A 13,744-nucleotide genomic window follows, 5' to 3' on the forward strand; every position below is an offset into this window, starting at 1 on the left:
CACCTTGTAAGCTTATGCCTGATATTTTGTCAAAGTGATGGAACGTTAGCATAAAAACATTTGAGACAAACTGGCACTCTTACGCTTTTATGAACATGGTACACCTCTCCACACCTAGATTTCTATTTACTCTTTTGAGCCTTTGCAGTTTCCTCCACAAGGGAATTGTACACATTTTATCAGATTTGCTCTTAACTGGCTAACAATTTGGGATTGCTTTCAATCTCTTAAAACATTCTTTCTAAACAGGTACTTATGAGCTCGAAATTTTCCTGCTTATTCTTTCTCCCTCACCCAGGTTTCCTTCTGAAAAAGCAATGCTGCAGGTTAGTTTCTCGTTTGCTTAGTAGTAGATGGCATTTACACTGACTTTTAAAACCTTTGCCTTCATTTTATGTGTCTGGCTGTTTTGTCTGCATGTGTGTCTGTGCATCATAGGCATGCCTGGTGCCCAACGAGGTGACAGATCCCATAGGGCTGGACTCACAGTTGCTTATGCGCCACTATGTGGCTGCTGGGAGTTCAAACCCAGTCCCCTGGACCAGAGCTCTCAACTGCTGAGCATCTCTCCAGGCCCTGACTGTGCTATTTAATGCCGTAGGTAGAAATCCAATTGAGTTCTGTTAAGAATCTGCATGTTGTTTTAGACTACACATAGATACATGGGCAAAAACCATTGTTTTCTCCCTCCATTCCGATGCCTTCCAGTGTCACTGTGCGGCTGGATGACTCCACAGCAGCAGGGACAGATCCCATCCCCCAGTGGTTCCGAGGCTCCCGCTTCATGCTCCTCACACTTTCTTGGTGTTCCCGGTGGAGGCTCTTATCAGGGTTACAAATCAGGTACTGGGCCTGGAGAGGCAGCTCAGCAGTTAGAACTGTACGCTGCCCTCGTCCAGGACCAGCCCGGGCAGCCTGCCAATCCAGCTGGAGGACCCAATCAATGCCTCTTCTGCTCTCTGCAGACACCCCACATGCATGAGCATGTGTGTCCATGAACACACATCAAGGTATTTTAGAATGGGATCTATATTGCTGAGAGGATCGGATTTTACTATTCTCTACGCTTTTCATTTTCCTTCCTGAGAAATGTGCTGAATCACATCAGAAAAGTCGTCTCACAACAGTTTGACACCAAGTTATGTTCACGAAGGAGAAAAACATCCTTTGATAGTGAAAATATATTTATTTGTCTTAATACAATAGCTGCCAGCAATATACTGGTGTTGATGTTCCAGAGAGAAGAAAAATGCAAGCATTCTGTAATAAGCTTTCATTCCTACCCAAGGAATTCTATAAAGAAATACTCCAATCCTGTTCAGCATTATGACTTGGGAGCTGAATTTTCATGGCTTGGGACTTAAATTTTTTCCATAATAAAATAATTTTAGTTGCTCGCACTTTGATAATTGTAACAATGAACCTTTAGAAATCTACTGTGGGTTTCACTAACAAATGCCCTCTCTGAACCAAATCTTGATTATTGTCAGCCCACCAAACTGGTGAATCCACTACAACCCGATGTGTGGACCAAAATCTTAACCAAAAAAAAAAAAAAAAAAAAAATTTCTACTTCCCCTCATTTTTTCTTTGTAGATATTTGCTAAATGGGGTTTTTTAAATATTCAGAAATAAATGCTATCTACATGCAACTCTGAGGAGATTCTGGAAGTATGACTCAACAGAAGTATAAATGCCTAAACTCTAGAGCTGATCCACCTCGTGCACACAGCAGTCGGAACCTCTTAATGTATGCAAACTGCGGTTCAGAGCTATGAAAGCCAGTGTTCTCCCATTTGCATTGTGCTGAAAGGCTGTATGTACATCAGAAAGGACATTACGGTTCTTAGAACAGAGGCTTCCCCACTATTTCAGTTTCTCAGTAGCCACTGGAAAATAGGAAGACTCCGCTCGAATCCGGCTCCAGGATGAAGGGCTCCGAAAGAAAGGAGGCTAACCAGAAGCAGAGGGGCAAGTCACCAGGGTGGACGTGAGGCCAGATGACTTCCATCCATCAGTCCTCACACTGCATCAGCTGTGCGGAAACACCTCACAGCCCAAGCCTGGAAGCCAGGACCTCCGCAGGGGGAGGAGGGAGTGCCTGCTGTGGGGGCTTCCTGTTTACATCTTCCCGCCATTCACCCATCTCCAATTTGTTTGGCTTTCTTGGTATAAAAATGTCTCTCTCTCTAGAGAAAAACAATTCTACCTTCGTCAAAACCAAGATGGACGGTCCTTCCTTGGACCTCTGGAGACAGCAAGAGCAACCACGAGGCAATTTAGGAAGCAGCAGAGGACAAGCCAACGGGTGTTGGCTTCTCTGGCAGTTTCGGCACGTGCCCCTCGCCATCCTGCACATCCTCTGGGGGAGCAGCACAGCTCTTCTTCCCGTAGCCCTCCCTGAGCCCTTCTCTGGTGTCTGAGACTCAATCCCACACAAGGCCAAGCTGTCACTACGTAAAGTCGGGAACCTTCCACCCACAGACCACAGAGACACGGCAGGGTCGTTTCTCTGTGAGGAGACAGTGTGCTGGAAGCAGACCCATCAGCACCCGGCATTTGCAGGTGGCGGGTGTGCACACCTCAACAACAGTGAGAGTGAAAACTGTGGCCAAGGCACCTCCCTGAGCACGGGAATGCACTGAAAAGCTGTCCCCGTGCTCAGCCCATTTCCAGTAAGTTTTAAAAGGGAGCTGCTTAAGAGTCAGAAGGCGTCCATTACCAGGTGTGAGCACACCAGGAACCGGCCACCTTAGCGCAGCAGGCTGCAGGGTGGAAACAGTAGTTCTTGAATAGCTTTGTTCAAAAAAAAAAAAAAAAAGGCCCGAAACACAGCAAAGTCCCAAGCAGGCCCTGGAGTAGTACTTAGAAAGCCCATTTTGTTTGGGTGGGAGGGGATCTCTACTGTTGCCAAGCTCATTCTCCTTTGTTAAACTACCAATAACTTTCAGCTTCGACTTGGTTTAAAAAACAAGAAAACAAGCCAGGCATGGTGGTGTAGGCCCATCATCCTGGCATCCAGGAGGCAAATGCAGGGGGACTGCCACAAGTTCGAGGCCAGCTTGGTTTACCTATCAAGTGCCAGGCCAACCAGGGCTGCAGGGTAACATCTTGTCTCAAAACAAAACAAGCGGCAAGGAAAAAAAAGAGGGAGAGAGCCCTATTCCTCAGTGTGGTGAGTGGCATTAGGCCAATCCACGGGAATATACACTATGACAAGTTATCCCAAGGGCAGATGACCTCTCACTGGGGTTGAAGAGGAGCGTGTGACCTGTGCTTTGGGAGTTTAAGATGGGGCGGATGATGTAGTCTTCACCTGCTCCAAAGAATCCACTTTCCGAGTAAAGTGTACTTGGCATTTCAACAAGTTCACCCTGAGCCCGGTTAATGTGAGTGGTTCGTAGGCAGTTACCCGGCTGAGTCAGCCTGTGCATGTCTGTGCTCACAGACAGGAAGACAGCCACCAAGAAAGGAGCTCGGCACTCAGAGGGAGGGGGCTTGAAGCAGCTCAGGGACAGAGCTTTGTCAGGCCTACACAAAGCCCTGGGCTCCATCCCAAGCACCAGAGAGAAAGAGACAGACAGACAGACAGATAGAAAGAGACAGGGGCAGGGGGGAAAGGGGGAGGAGGAAAGGAGGGAGGGAGGGAGGGGAGGAAGGAGGGAGGGAAAGAGGGAAGAGGAGAGAGAAAGTCTGTTACAGTGAAGGCAGCAATACTGTTGTAATGTATGAACAGCCCTGGGTGAAACCCACACAGCAGATAACAAAATAGACATAGAGAACCCACCCTTCTTCTCGCCTTCCCAGTCTTTCAATTTCTACATAGTACAGGATGTTATAAATTTATACAAATGACACATTGTAGGCAAAATTAACTATCTACCAAGAAACCAGCAGTCTCTACAGAAGGCAGTCTTCTCTGAGGACCGCAAGGCCCCTCAGCATAGCCCAGACCACACTGAAACAGTGTCTACCCAGCAGCAATCCTTCCGTATTCCTCACTCGATATCACAGCTCCGCCAATGCATAAATATTCCTTGTACCAAGCGTCTACGCCAGCGTGGGGTCCGCTGGTGTCACGGCCACTATTCTAATGGTTGGACACTGCACCTCAGGTTCTGCCATCTATACCGTGAACAGATGGGATGGTTGGGGTTCCTCTCGGGTGACACACTTGTGGCAGGGGGCCTCCAAGCTGGAGGATGGCGGATGGGCGGGGCAGGCGGGCCGGGTAGAAGACTTTAGAATAATACTGCTTAGGAGTGTGTGCTGAAGAGAACTACTACACTTGGTCTACCCTTAATCCTAGTCTTGAGTAACTGCACCTTCATGCAAAATACACTTCTACTTTAGAGGAGGCAGAGCAGTCTGTTAGGAAAGCGACCTCGTGGGGGATCTGAAGGCGTCTCTCTCAAAGTGCTGCTTTTACTTGGCGAGTCTCTTGGCAACATCGCTGTACGCGATCTCCACCTCCTTGTCGCTGGGGCAGGTGTTGGTGAACTCATCCCTGCTATAGGCGTTTGTCAGGTATCTCCAGATGCCCGTCATTCCTTTAGGAATGTCGAAGTTGCGGTACTTTTTGGCCACCACCTGAAACATAAGGCGTCAACAGTTACATCTGTCCTCTAAGGCCCCACACTAGGCATGTCTGGCCGGAGCAACTAACAATGGTGGGAGCCTGTATCAGCAGGTTCTAGGGGCGGAGCTCTTCCAGAGGACTGGAGTTCAGGTCCCAGCACCCATCTTGGGCAGCTCACGACTGCCTGCGACTCTGAGAGGGGAAAGGCGCCCACTTCTGGCCTCCCGGGTTACCCAGGTAAGCGCGCCCACTCCACAGCTCATGTGTGGCCTAGGACTGCACACTCCTCCCCGTGCCTGGAAACTCAACAGTGGCTATGAAAGCCTGCGTGGACCTGGGTTGATGGCTGAGTATAACTGCTGGATTTTTTTGAGACAGGGTTTCTCTGTGTAGTCCTGACTGTTCCGGACTCGCTTTGTACACCAGGCTGAACTCACAGAGATCCACCTGCCTCTGCCTCCTGAGTGCTGGGATTAAAGGTGTGTGCCACCTTGCCTGGATAAAGATTTAAAAAACACACACTATTTCATTGTCTTCCTTTTTCAGTTTGGCTGTTTTTGATACAGTCTCATAGTAGTTATGCTGGCCTTGGCCTCCTGAGTCTCCTGCCTCCATCTCCCAAATGCTGGGACTGCACAGGAGCCTCTGAAACAGTCTCTCTAGCCTTAGGTGTGTACTGCACAGCTAATGTTCGCTGTTATTACGATTAGCTTGGTGTCTCCTATAATAAACATGCTGACCTCAAACAGATGACGGGAGCCACACAGAATGACAGTGTAAGTCCAGTGAAGAGTTACCTATTACACCTTTGAGTTTTAATTCAGTCACAGAAAAAAAATATTTCTTGCTCAAGTCTCAATTTTTTTCTTCCTACGACAGCCTCAAGTAGCTCAAGTCCAGCCTTCAGAAAAAATCCCGATTCTCCTGCCTGCGTGCCAGGAGTACAGGTACCTAGCACATCTGAATTTTAAACACGGTTTTCTATTTGATCAGCTCTATGTTGTATTATTGACTGTGCCTACTCTGGCTGGTGTAGAGAATGGCTTCGGCAAGGGGTACTGCTCCGGGGGCGCCACCCGCTTCTGGGCAGGCCTACCTTGACAATGTGTAGTTTGGGCAGCAGGTTGCAGTCTGCTAATGTCATCTCATCGCCATCCAGAAATCTACGTGTGGAGAATTTGATGTCCTCCATGCTGTTCTCATCGATTTCGTCAGGGAGGGGAGAATTCAGATACTCATCCAGTTTCTGCAGCGTTTTCAAGAGCCCCCTCTCCAGTGCTGGAAGAGATGAGAGCGCCGTCAGTGAGGAAGGGCGGCCCCGAGCAGGAGCTGTGCCTCAGTAACTGTGACAATGTTCACGCCTACCCTGGGCTTCTGAGAACAAGGCCGCACAGGACCCAAGGCTCCTGCCCCCCGGAGCTTGCCTGCATGGGCACTGTGGCAAACGGGTGCTGCGATCACAGGCATGCGCCACAGAGACCGGCTTCTCTCCCCACTTTTTTGTTTTGTTGTTGCTGCCATTTGGGACAAACCCCCAGATACTGAACCATCTCCCCAGACTCCAGCGTTCTTTCTTTCGTCCTAATCCACCTCCACCACAATCCTCAAAATAAATGCAGTTATTCTAACATCTGGTTAAAAAAAAAAAAAAGGCTAAACACCATGCCATCAGCCATGGCAATACATACAGGTATAGGTCTGGACAAGGCTGGAGGCTTTAAACCAGAAGGCCAGGTCAGTGTTACCTGCTTCATGTCAGGTACTCCCCAGTAACAGAGATGTAACCTCACCTTAACCTTTATCACACTGCTCCCTCCCAGCTCAGCCCTCAACTCTGTGACAGTAGATGCAAGTCTTGCTATGTAAGAACTTACAGGGACAAGAAAATGAACGAATTTAAGAGACAAAAGGAGTCGGGAAGCCATGTGAACAGAGGGAAAGGGAATAGTCAACATAATATCTACTGGACATGTTCAACAAAACATAAGCGTGGCCTTGTACGCTGCGTCTGAGTGCTTGTTCGGAAGCTGGAGGAACCGTTTGGGAAGGATTACAAGACGTGGCCTTTTGGAGGAGGTGTGTCCCTGGGGATGTGGCCTTCTTGTCTGTCTGTCCCTCTGTCTTGTACTTGCAAATCAGACCTAAGCTCTCTAAGCCACTGCTCCAGCACCGCAGCTGCCTGCCAGCGCCATGCTCTGCTCTGAGGACCATGGACCCACCCTGTAAAGCTGTAAGCCCAATAAACTCGTCTCTATGTTGTCTTGGTCTCGGTGGCTTACAGAAAAGTAACCGAGACACAAACCTTTTGTTTCCTTTTCTCCTCTTAGGCTAATGCTCCCAGGAAAACGCTTAAGAGAAGGGGTGACAGTGAGTGCCTTTTTCTAACTCCTAATCTCAAGGAGGAAATGGGAGTCTCCCATTATTTCCCAAGTAGGGTGTTTGCTACAATTTTATACAGAATTTTCTACAGAAAACTGTAGCAAACACCATACTGTGAGCAACAAGGCCTCACTCTGCAGTCCTGGTTGGCCTCAAACTTGCTAGCCATGGTCTTGTGAATGATGGAATCATAGGAACCACCATGCCAGGCAGGGGGGGGGGGGGAATGAGTTTCTAAAAAATGTATGGAGAAGATGAAAAAGGAATGAAAGAAGGAAGGAAGAAAAAGGAAAGAAGAAAAAGGGAGGGGAGGAGAGGTCAAAAGAAGGAATCCTTTTGAAGTCAGGGAGGGGAGGGCTGGGGTGCAGACAGCCATGGGTCCTCCTGGTGCTCCTGCCCTGGGCCTGACCCTCCAATGCTATCACCCAAAACTGGTTAATTAAAGTGAGACACACGAGGAACTTTGTGCTTGTGGGGGAAGACGGGAATAAAGAAAACGTGGAAAGAGACTAGACAGACATTTTTACCTAGGGAAAGACTAAGTTTTACTGTGCTATCTCAAGTGACAGGTGACAAGCTCATAGTCTGGATTCATCAAGATCACCCTTCACTATGCACAGTGAAGCGGGTTTTTTGTTTTGTTTTGTTGTTTTTTTTTTGGAAAACAAATAAGCAGCAGAGGGTGCTAGAACTCAGAAATCAATTTGGCGAATTATGAGAACACAGCTGGACCTGGAGACACAGCAGGGAATAAGCAACTAAAACTAAAAATTAACAAACATAGCAATAGATACTACCTTCTGCTAATGTCATGCAAACCAACAGTAAAGCACATATAGCTACAACACAAAGTTTATGAACTAATTAAATCCAGAGTCAGAAACAGCTAGCAAGGAATTGAGGGCATGATGAAAATCTTTTTATGATCGTATTTAAAAGGAAATAGTACAATCTTTTCCTTTTTTTTTTTTTTTTTTTTAAAGAGGTGAGGGTATGTTGAGACAGTGCTTCTCCATGTAGCCCTGGCTGTCCTGGAACTTACTCTGTAGACCAGGCTGGCTTGGAACTCTAGAGATCCATCTGTCTCTGCTTCCTGAGTGCCACTGCCTGGGTAAGAAAAATCTTAAGACTAAATAAAATCCAGTGCAAATCAAGAGAGACAAATTGGTAATAATTTATGTTAATCATTATTTTTAAAATGTTTTTAAACCTTGTATTTTTGTGGGTGCTGGGCCTACGGGTGTGTCTGTACACTATGTGTGTACTGGACATCCTGAGACTGGAATTACAGAGAGTTTTGAGCAGCCATGTGGGTGCTGGGAATTGAACCCATGTCTTCTCGAAGAACAGTCAGCGCTCTTAACCTCTGAGCCATCTCTCCAGCCTCCTATGTTAATAATTATTATTAATAATTTATGCATCATAAGTATATGACAAAAAAAAAATACACAAACAGTAACTAGGAGGTCCCAAAACAGTGCTAACTGTTTTGAGCAAAGTTCTAAAGCTTCACCCAGCAAAGGCTAAGTCCTGAGGCTGAGAAACACCAAGACTAGCCACTGGGAGGCAGTAGCACGCCACCAGGAAGCCATCTGTCTGGAAGTGAGGAGGACTCTCCAGTCTCTCAGAAGCTAGTCCAAACCAACAAAGTGCCACGCAGAACACACAGCCTAACATTAATTATGAAAACAAAAAATGATTTTTAGCCTATGGAAATACAGAAGTTTAAAATGCAGACACAAGCAAGTCAGAAGTATATGGAAATGAGCACTTTGAGAGTAGTGGAAACACAAACTGTTACAGACCCGGCAAAACTAAAATGCCCAGCTGGACATGGTGGCGGAAGCCCGTAATCTGCATCCAGGAGAGCTGAGGCCAACAGCAAGATGCCAGCTCAGTAAAGGAGGAGAGGCGCACACTTGCCCACGCCTATCTGGAATTCCGCGCAGGGACATCCACTGGTCGCATGTCATAGACAAAACCTCTTGAGGCCATCCACAAGGTCCAGTGACTGGGAGCGCCAGGTGAAAGCTCTTAAGGGGCGTTTCTAAAGCTGGAGGCAAACTTGTTCTGATACGGAAGGACGAGGGGGTGGGGTGGGGGTACAAAGGGGATCCCTGCAGCCAGTCAGGTCTGGGATGCACGCTCATGTGCCCCTGCCTCGGCCTCCAGAGCGCTGGGACCAGAGAAGGCAGGAAGTGTTTCTAACATCAGTGATGTGGACATGCACACCAGTTTTGCACAAATGACTCCCACGCCCCTTGGGCCTGTTATGGTATTGCATACTGAACTCACACTGAATTTATCTTCCAAGTGTGAGCCAGGGAGGGTCAGGGAAGTGTCTTCTGGACAGGAAGGACCCCTTGCACTCATGAACTCACAGCAGCTGTGGTGGCCAAACCAGTCAGCATTTCAGCATGGGAATGGGGGAGACTCATGAACCCCCTAGCTCAGGAACTACTGACAGCCGATGTCTCCTGAGGGAGCAAGAGTCAGTGTCCTTTAAAGGTGTGGCTCCTGGCAGGTCATCCATGTTCCAGTGGATAGCCCCCCACACAGGAATATATGAACAGCACAGAGTGTAAACAGTAGGTCATTAAAAAAAAAAAAAAAAAAAAAAAGACATGAAGTTGAAAGCATAGGGAGATGGTGGTGACTCCGGGTGGAGTTAGTGGGAGGAAGGGGCTGAACAGGATCAAAATATGTGTGTGCATGTATGATAGTATCAAAGAATAACATTTTATTTAAAAAAAATTTTAAGCACTTTTTTAAAAATTAATTTTTAAAAAATTATCCCTGTCCATCCTTAGCTTTTCCAACAAGCATAACTTGCTCTGTTACATAATTTGAATGAGCAGAATAAGGCAAGAAAGGTAAAACATGACATAAACATTACTGTTGTTAAAACATATACTAGTTGAAACAAAACCAGTGTATGGCTTAGTGGCATAGCTCTTGGAGGTACGTGAGAAGCTCTGTGTTCTATCCCCAGCACAGAAGTTTAATTTTGAGAGGTCTCACTCCATCATCTGGCTGGCCTGGACTTGCTGTTGCCCAGTGGTGGTGAGATTAAAGGTGTGCACCACCACGCCTGGCTCATTTCTCTCCTAATGCTTAGGTTACATAAACCTACTCCCAGCCAGCTTGTACCTGTTACCAAAAGATTGATCTCTCTATCTATGTATCTAATCCGTCATTTCCCTCTGTTTTATTCTTTAAATCCTATTGTTCTACACAGTACCTCAATCTAAGCGTTGGTTGGCCTGGCTCACCAGGCTGATGCTACAGCACGTCTAGACATCTAAGCCCTTAGAACTAGGTCCCAAGGTTCTTATCCAAATGTACTAAATTTTATAAACATTTAGCAGGCTGGTAAAGCAAAGCCTTGTTATGAAAAAGTGGCGGCCCACCTCTGCGTGAACTGCGGGTGTGCGTGGGGTGGATGCTGCCCTGCCCAGGCGTACTAAAAGCATGCAATTGCTCTCAGCAAACAGAACCGCCACAAACACACAAGGGGACGGGCGTTCCGCTCAAATTTTATTCAAAAGTGTTTTCTAAAGGACCAGAGCAGTGATAGGCCCTTGTGGGGAAAAAGCAGCTTGGCAACTAGAATTCTTATTTACCAGTAGGTATTGAATATAAAGCCTTCCGTGTTGTGTGCTTGCTATGTCTTTTCTTCTTAGCTGCAGCATTCTAAAGATGGTAGGCGTAAGTGGCCACTTAAGGCAATAACAACTTGACAGATAAAAAATAGAATACTAAGTTACACTTATGTGAGTCACTCTCTCTTCCCCCAGCTTTCATCCCCCAAGGCAAAAAAAAAAAACTCATTTTATTCTCCTCTTCTCCCCACCATGTAGTAAAAGCAATCTGGCAATTCTCCAGCCCTCAAAAACTGCAAAGAAATAAAAGCATTATGAGTGTGCAAGCACAGAGGGCTGGTGAGCTAGCAGACCTGGGTATAAAAGCCAGCTTTGTGAACACAGTGGCCTCAACAAGCAGGCAGCAAAAAGACTACAAAAAAGGGGCTCCAACTGAACCATTTGCTTAGGGTATAAGTTGCTTAGACAGAAACATTAGTCAGGAAAACAGCCAATTACTCAAGAAAATTGCTTCTAAACCAAGGCAGCCATGGAACACATTATAAAAATAGATGTAAGCCGGGCCTGGGCACTAAAACTGCCTTTCTTCCCCTTCACTAAAGAAAAACATTTCAGAAACCAAGAGCAAAGACATGGAAATCCCACAGTGAGTTATGAAATGCTGCAGTCTTAAACCAGACATTAGGAAGGGGTATCGCTGGGAACTGCAATAACAGCGAAACCAGCAAGGGCTTCACATTTAGGCATTTGCTGCTATTAACAGCACTGGCCTCGGCCCCTCCCCGTGTGCTAGCCCACAGGCTGCCAGAGCCTTTGGAGCCCTGTCAGAACAGACTCAAAATATTTTTAGGGTGCAGACTTTTGTCTTTCATTTTGTTACTGCTCTAACTTTGGGGGTTTGGTGCTTTGATTTTGGGGTTTTTGTTTTTGACAGTTTCGTATAGTCAGGCTAGCCTCATACTCAGCATCTTTTAATAAAACAAACAAATTGTATGTGCACTAGTAACTATTCTCGCCATGATGATGACCTAAAACAAAATGTCTAGTTCAGGAGGTAAAGAAATCTAAAGGCTGGTAAGTCTAAAGGCCACTCCAAACATGGCTCATTGGGAGTAATTAGAGCACATATACACAACAGAAGCACAGGAGCTAATTTTAGGCTGCCAGTACCTCATAATAAACAAGAGATTTAGTAATCAATTAACCAAAGCTAAGTCCACCTCTTTCATCACCACAACTGCTCTGTCCACTGCCCTGGATGTACCTACCCTCAGTTCTCAGCAGAGCTCCCTTAAAGGTGACTCCTCACAGAGTCCGAGAACTCAGTGGCCTCCCTACACACCTACAGATGCCAGGCCCTGCAGCACGTGCCGGAAAAGCAGCAAGGCAGCACTGTAAGTGCTCACTGCAGGTCCCTCCCTCTCCTCCACGGACAGCACTGAGCTTACAGGAAAGCCTGAGCTTACACTCTGTCTTCATAGCAGCCCAAACTATTGCCTGGGCTTTTGTTTCCTTTTGCTTTCTGCTGTGGCAATCCAGTTTAAATTATTTTTTTTACCTTCATTCGCCTCTGGTCTTGAGTTCTTGATGTAGGCAGAGAATTTGGCAAAGATGTCCATTCCAGCAGTGTTTGACTCTGGGTGTTTTGGTGAAAGCTTTAAGTACCTAAATAAAAAAAGTGAGACTGGATTACAGGGCCTTCAGGATGAAATCAGCTCAAGTTCCATCCACCAGCAAGTCACTGTACTGGCAACAGACATCTCTGAACAGTTACTATCTAAGAAATGCAACCATCTGTTTTCTATGGTGCTTTTTAAATGACCCCACCCCTTAGGAAACAACTCTGCATGGTGTTTTTGTTACATCTTACTTGGCAATCAAAGGGCATGTACTCCCCACCTCCCTTTAATGATTAGAATGCTAAGGAAATGGTGCCTTGTTAAGGGATCTGGGCCAGGGGAACAGAGGTCCTAGAATGAGATTTCTCAAGCCGCCATCCAACGGAGCTTTCTGTGGTAGAGGGAATGTACCAGCATGCAACCATTAGTGCCAGGAGGCTATCAGAACACTTTAAAAGAACTGCAAAGAAATAAAGCAAGGCTTCCAAGGTTACACTAGTCACACTCAAACTCTCAGCAGCCAGGGACACGGCTCTCACAGCTGGGCACTTAGTATGCCAGGCACTGGCCTGGCCCTGGGCAGCAGCATGAGGGGCGCAGACAGCAGGAGGAGCCAGGCTGGTCAGGCATCTTGATCATCCACAGCCGGCTGAGGACAACCCAGTAGGAGGTGAACTGTTCACTTCCAGCCAGCACCAGGCTTCGCCCCCCACCCTGTGCTAACTATGCCCTGGTCTATTTAGGACACAGTGCTGTGCAACAGATAAACAGACGTCAGACATTATGCAGAATTGTCTTCTGTGTCGTGACCAAGTTTTCAACTTAAGAAAGAGGACACACCAGCTTTAAACACGTGTGCACACTCATGCACTTTACATGCTTAAATTTCAACCGACAAGCCTGTCAGTTGCTTGTTTTTTCCTCAGAGTGGAAAGTCTGTGGGGAAAGGCTTGGCTGCTCCTCCTCCCTTCAGCAGGGCTTGCTTCACCTCAGCGGCTGGGCTTGAGACATTCAGACCCTGAGCCCTGTTCCACAGAATATTAATCAGCTGGAAGGCCCTGGAAAACGGACTGTGAGGTAAAATTTCACACTAAACTGCCTATTTCAACTTATTCTGGAAGCTACATTCTGATCTATTTCCCTTAAAATAAAATGAAGGTGAAACAAAATTCAAAAGTCTCAAACTATATTACAATGTAACATTCTCTTTCATTCTGTTTTGTGACGCAAGGTCTCCCCCTACCCAAACACACAAACATGTATGTATTAACATATATCCTAAGCTGATCTCAAACTCAGTCCTCCTGTACCAGCCTTCTGAGTGTTGGAATCAGCGTAGTTTGTTTACATTTCCTCTGCTTGCTCTAGTGAATTCAATAAAGGGCTGTCTTCTAAACACTCAAGCTGGTTTTCTTTTTAGTAGAAAAGAAAACCTAGTCTCCAAATTTTCCAGTTTTTAACCATAAAACCATCTCCCATATCCATTAATTACACCAGGGTCTTAGTGAACAAATTTCAAGAATTATCTGAATCACCATGTGCACACGGTCTTCCTAACTAGAGCA

The 13,744-nt window shown here is 46.5% G+C and overlaps 1 protein-coding gene across 1 annotated transcript in view; it reads right to left on the minus strand.

The window, feature by feature from the left end:
- Positions 1 to 1,166: 1,166 nt before the first annotated feature.
- Positions 1,167 to 13,744, minus strand: part of Clic4 (chloride intracellular channel 4) — a 53,242-nt gene continuing 40,664 nt past the window's right edge. The window contains exons 4-6 of the mRNA XM_055611110.1: positions 12,119 to 12,225; positions 5,676 to 5,857; positions 1,167 to 4,590 (exon numbers count right to left, since the gene is read on the minus strand). Of these exons, the coding sequence (XP_055467085.1) occupies positions 4,426 to 4,590; positions 5,676 to 5,857; positions 12,119 to 12,225 (454 nt within the window). The 3' untranslated portion in view covers positions 1,167 to 4,425. The remainder of the gene's footprint in view (positions 4,591 to 5,675; positions 5,858 to 12,118; positions 12,226 to 13,744) is intronic.

Source organism: Psammomys obesus, unplaced genomic scaffold, assembly GCF_907164565.1.
Source record: "Psammomys obesus unplaced genomic scaffold, mPsaObe1.curated_primary_1811, whole genome shotgun sequence".
In the NCBI taxonomy this organism is placed as follows: domain Eukaryota; kingdom Metazoa; phylum Chordata; class Mammalia; order Rodentia; family Muridae; genus Psammomys; species Psammomys obesus.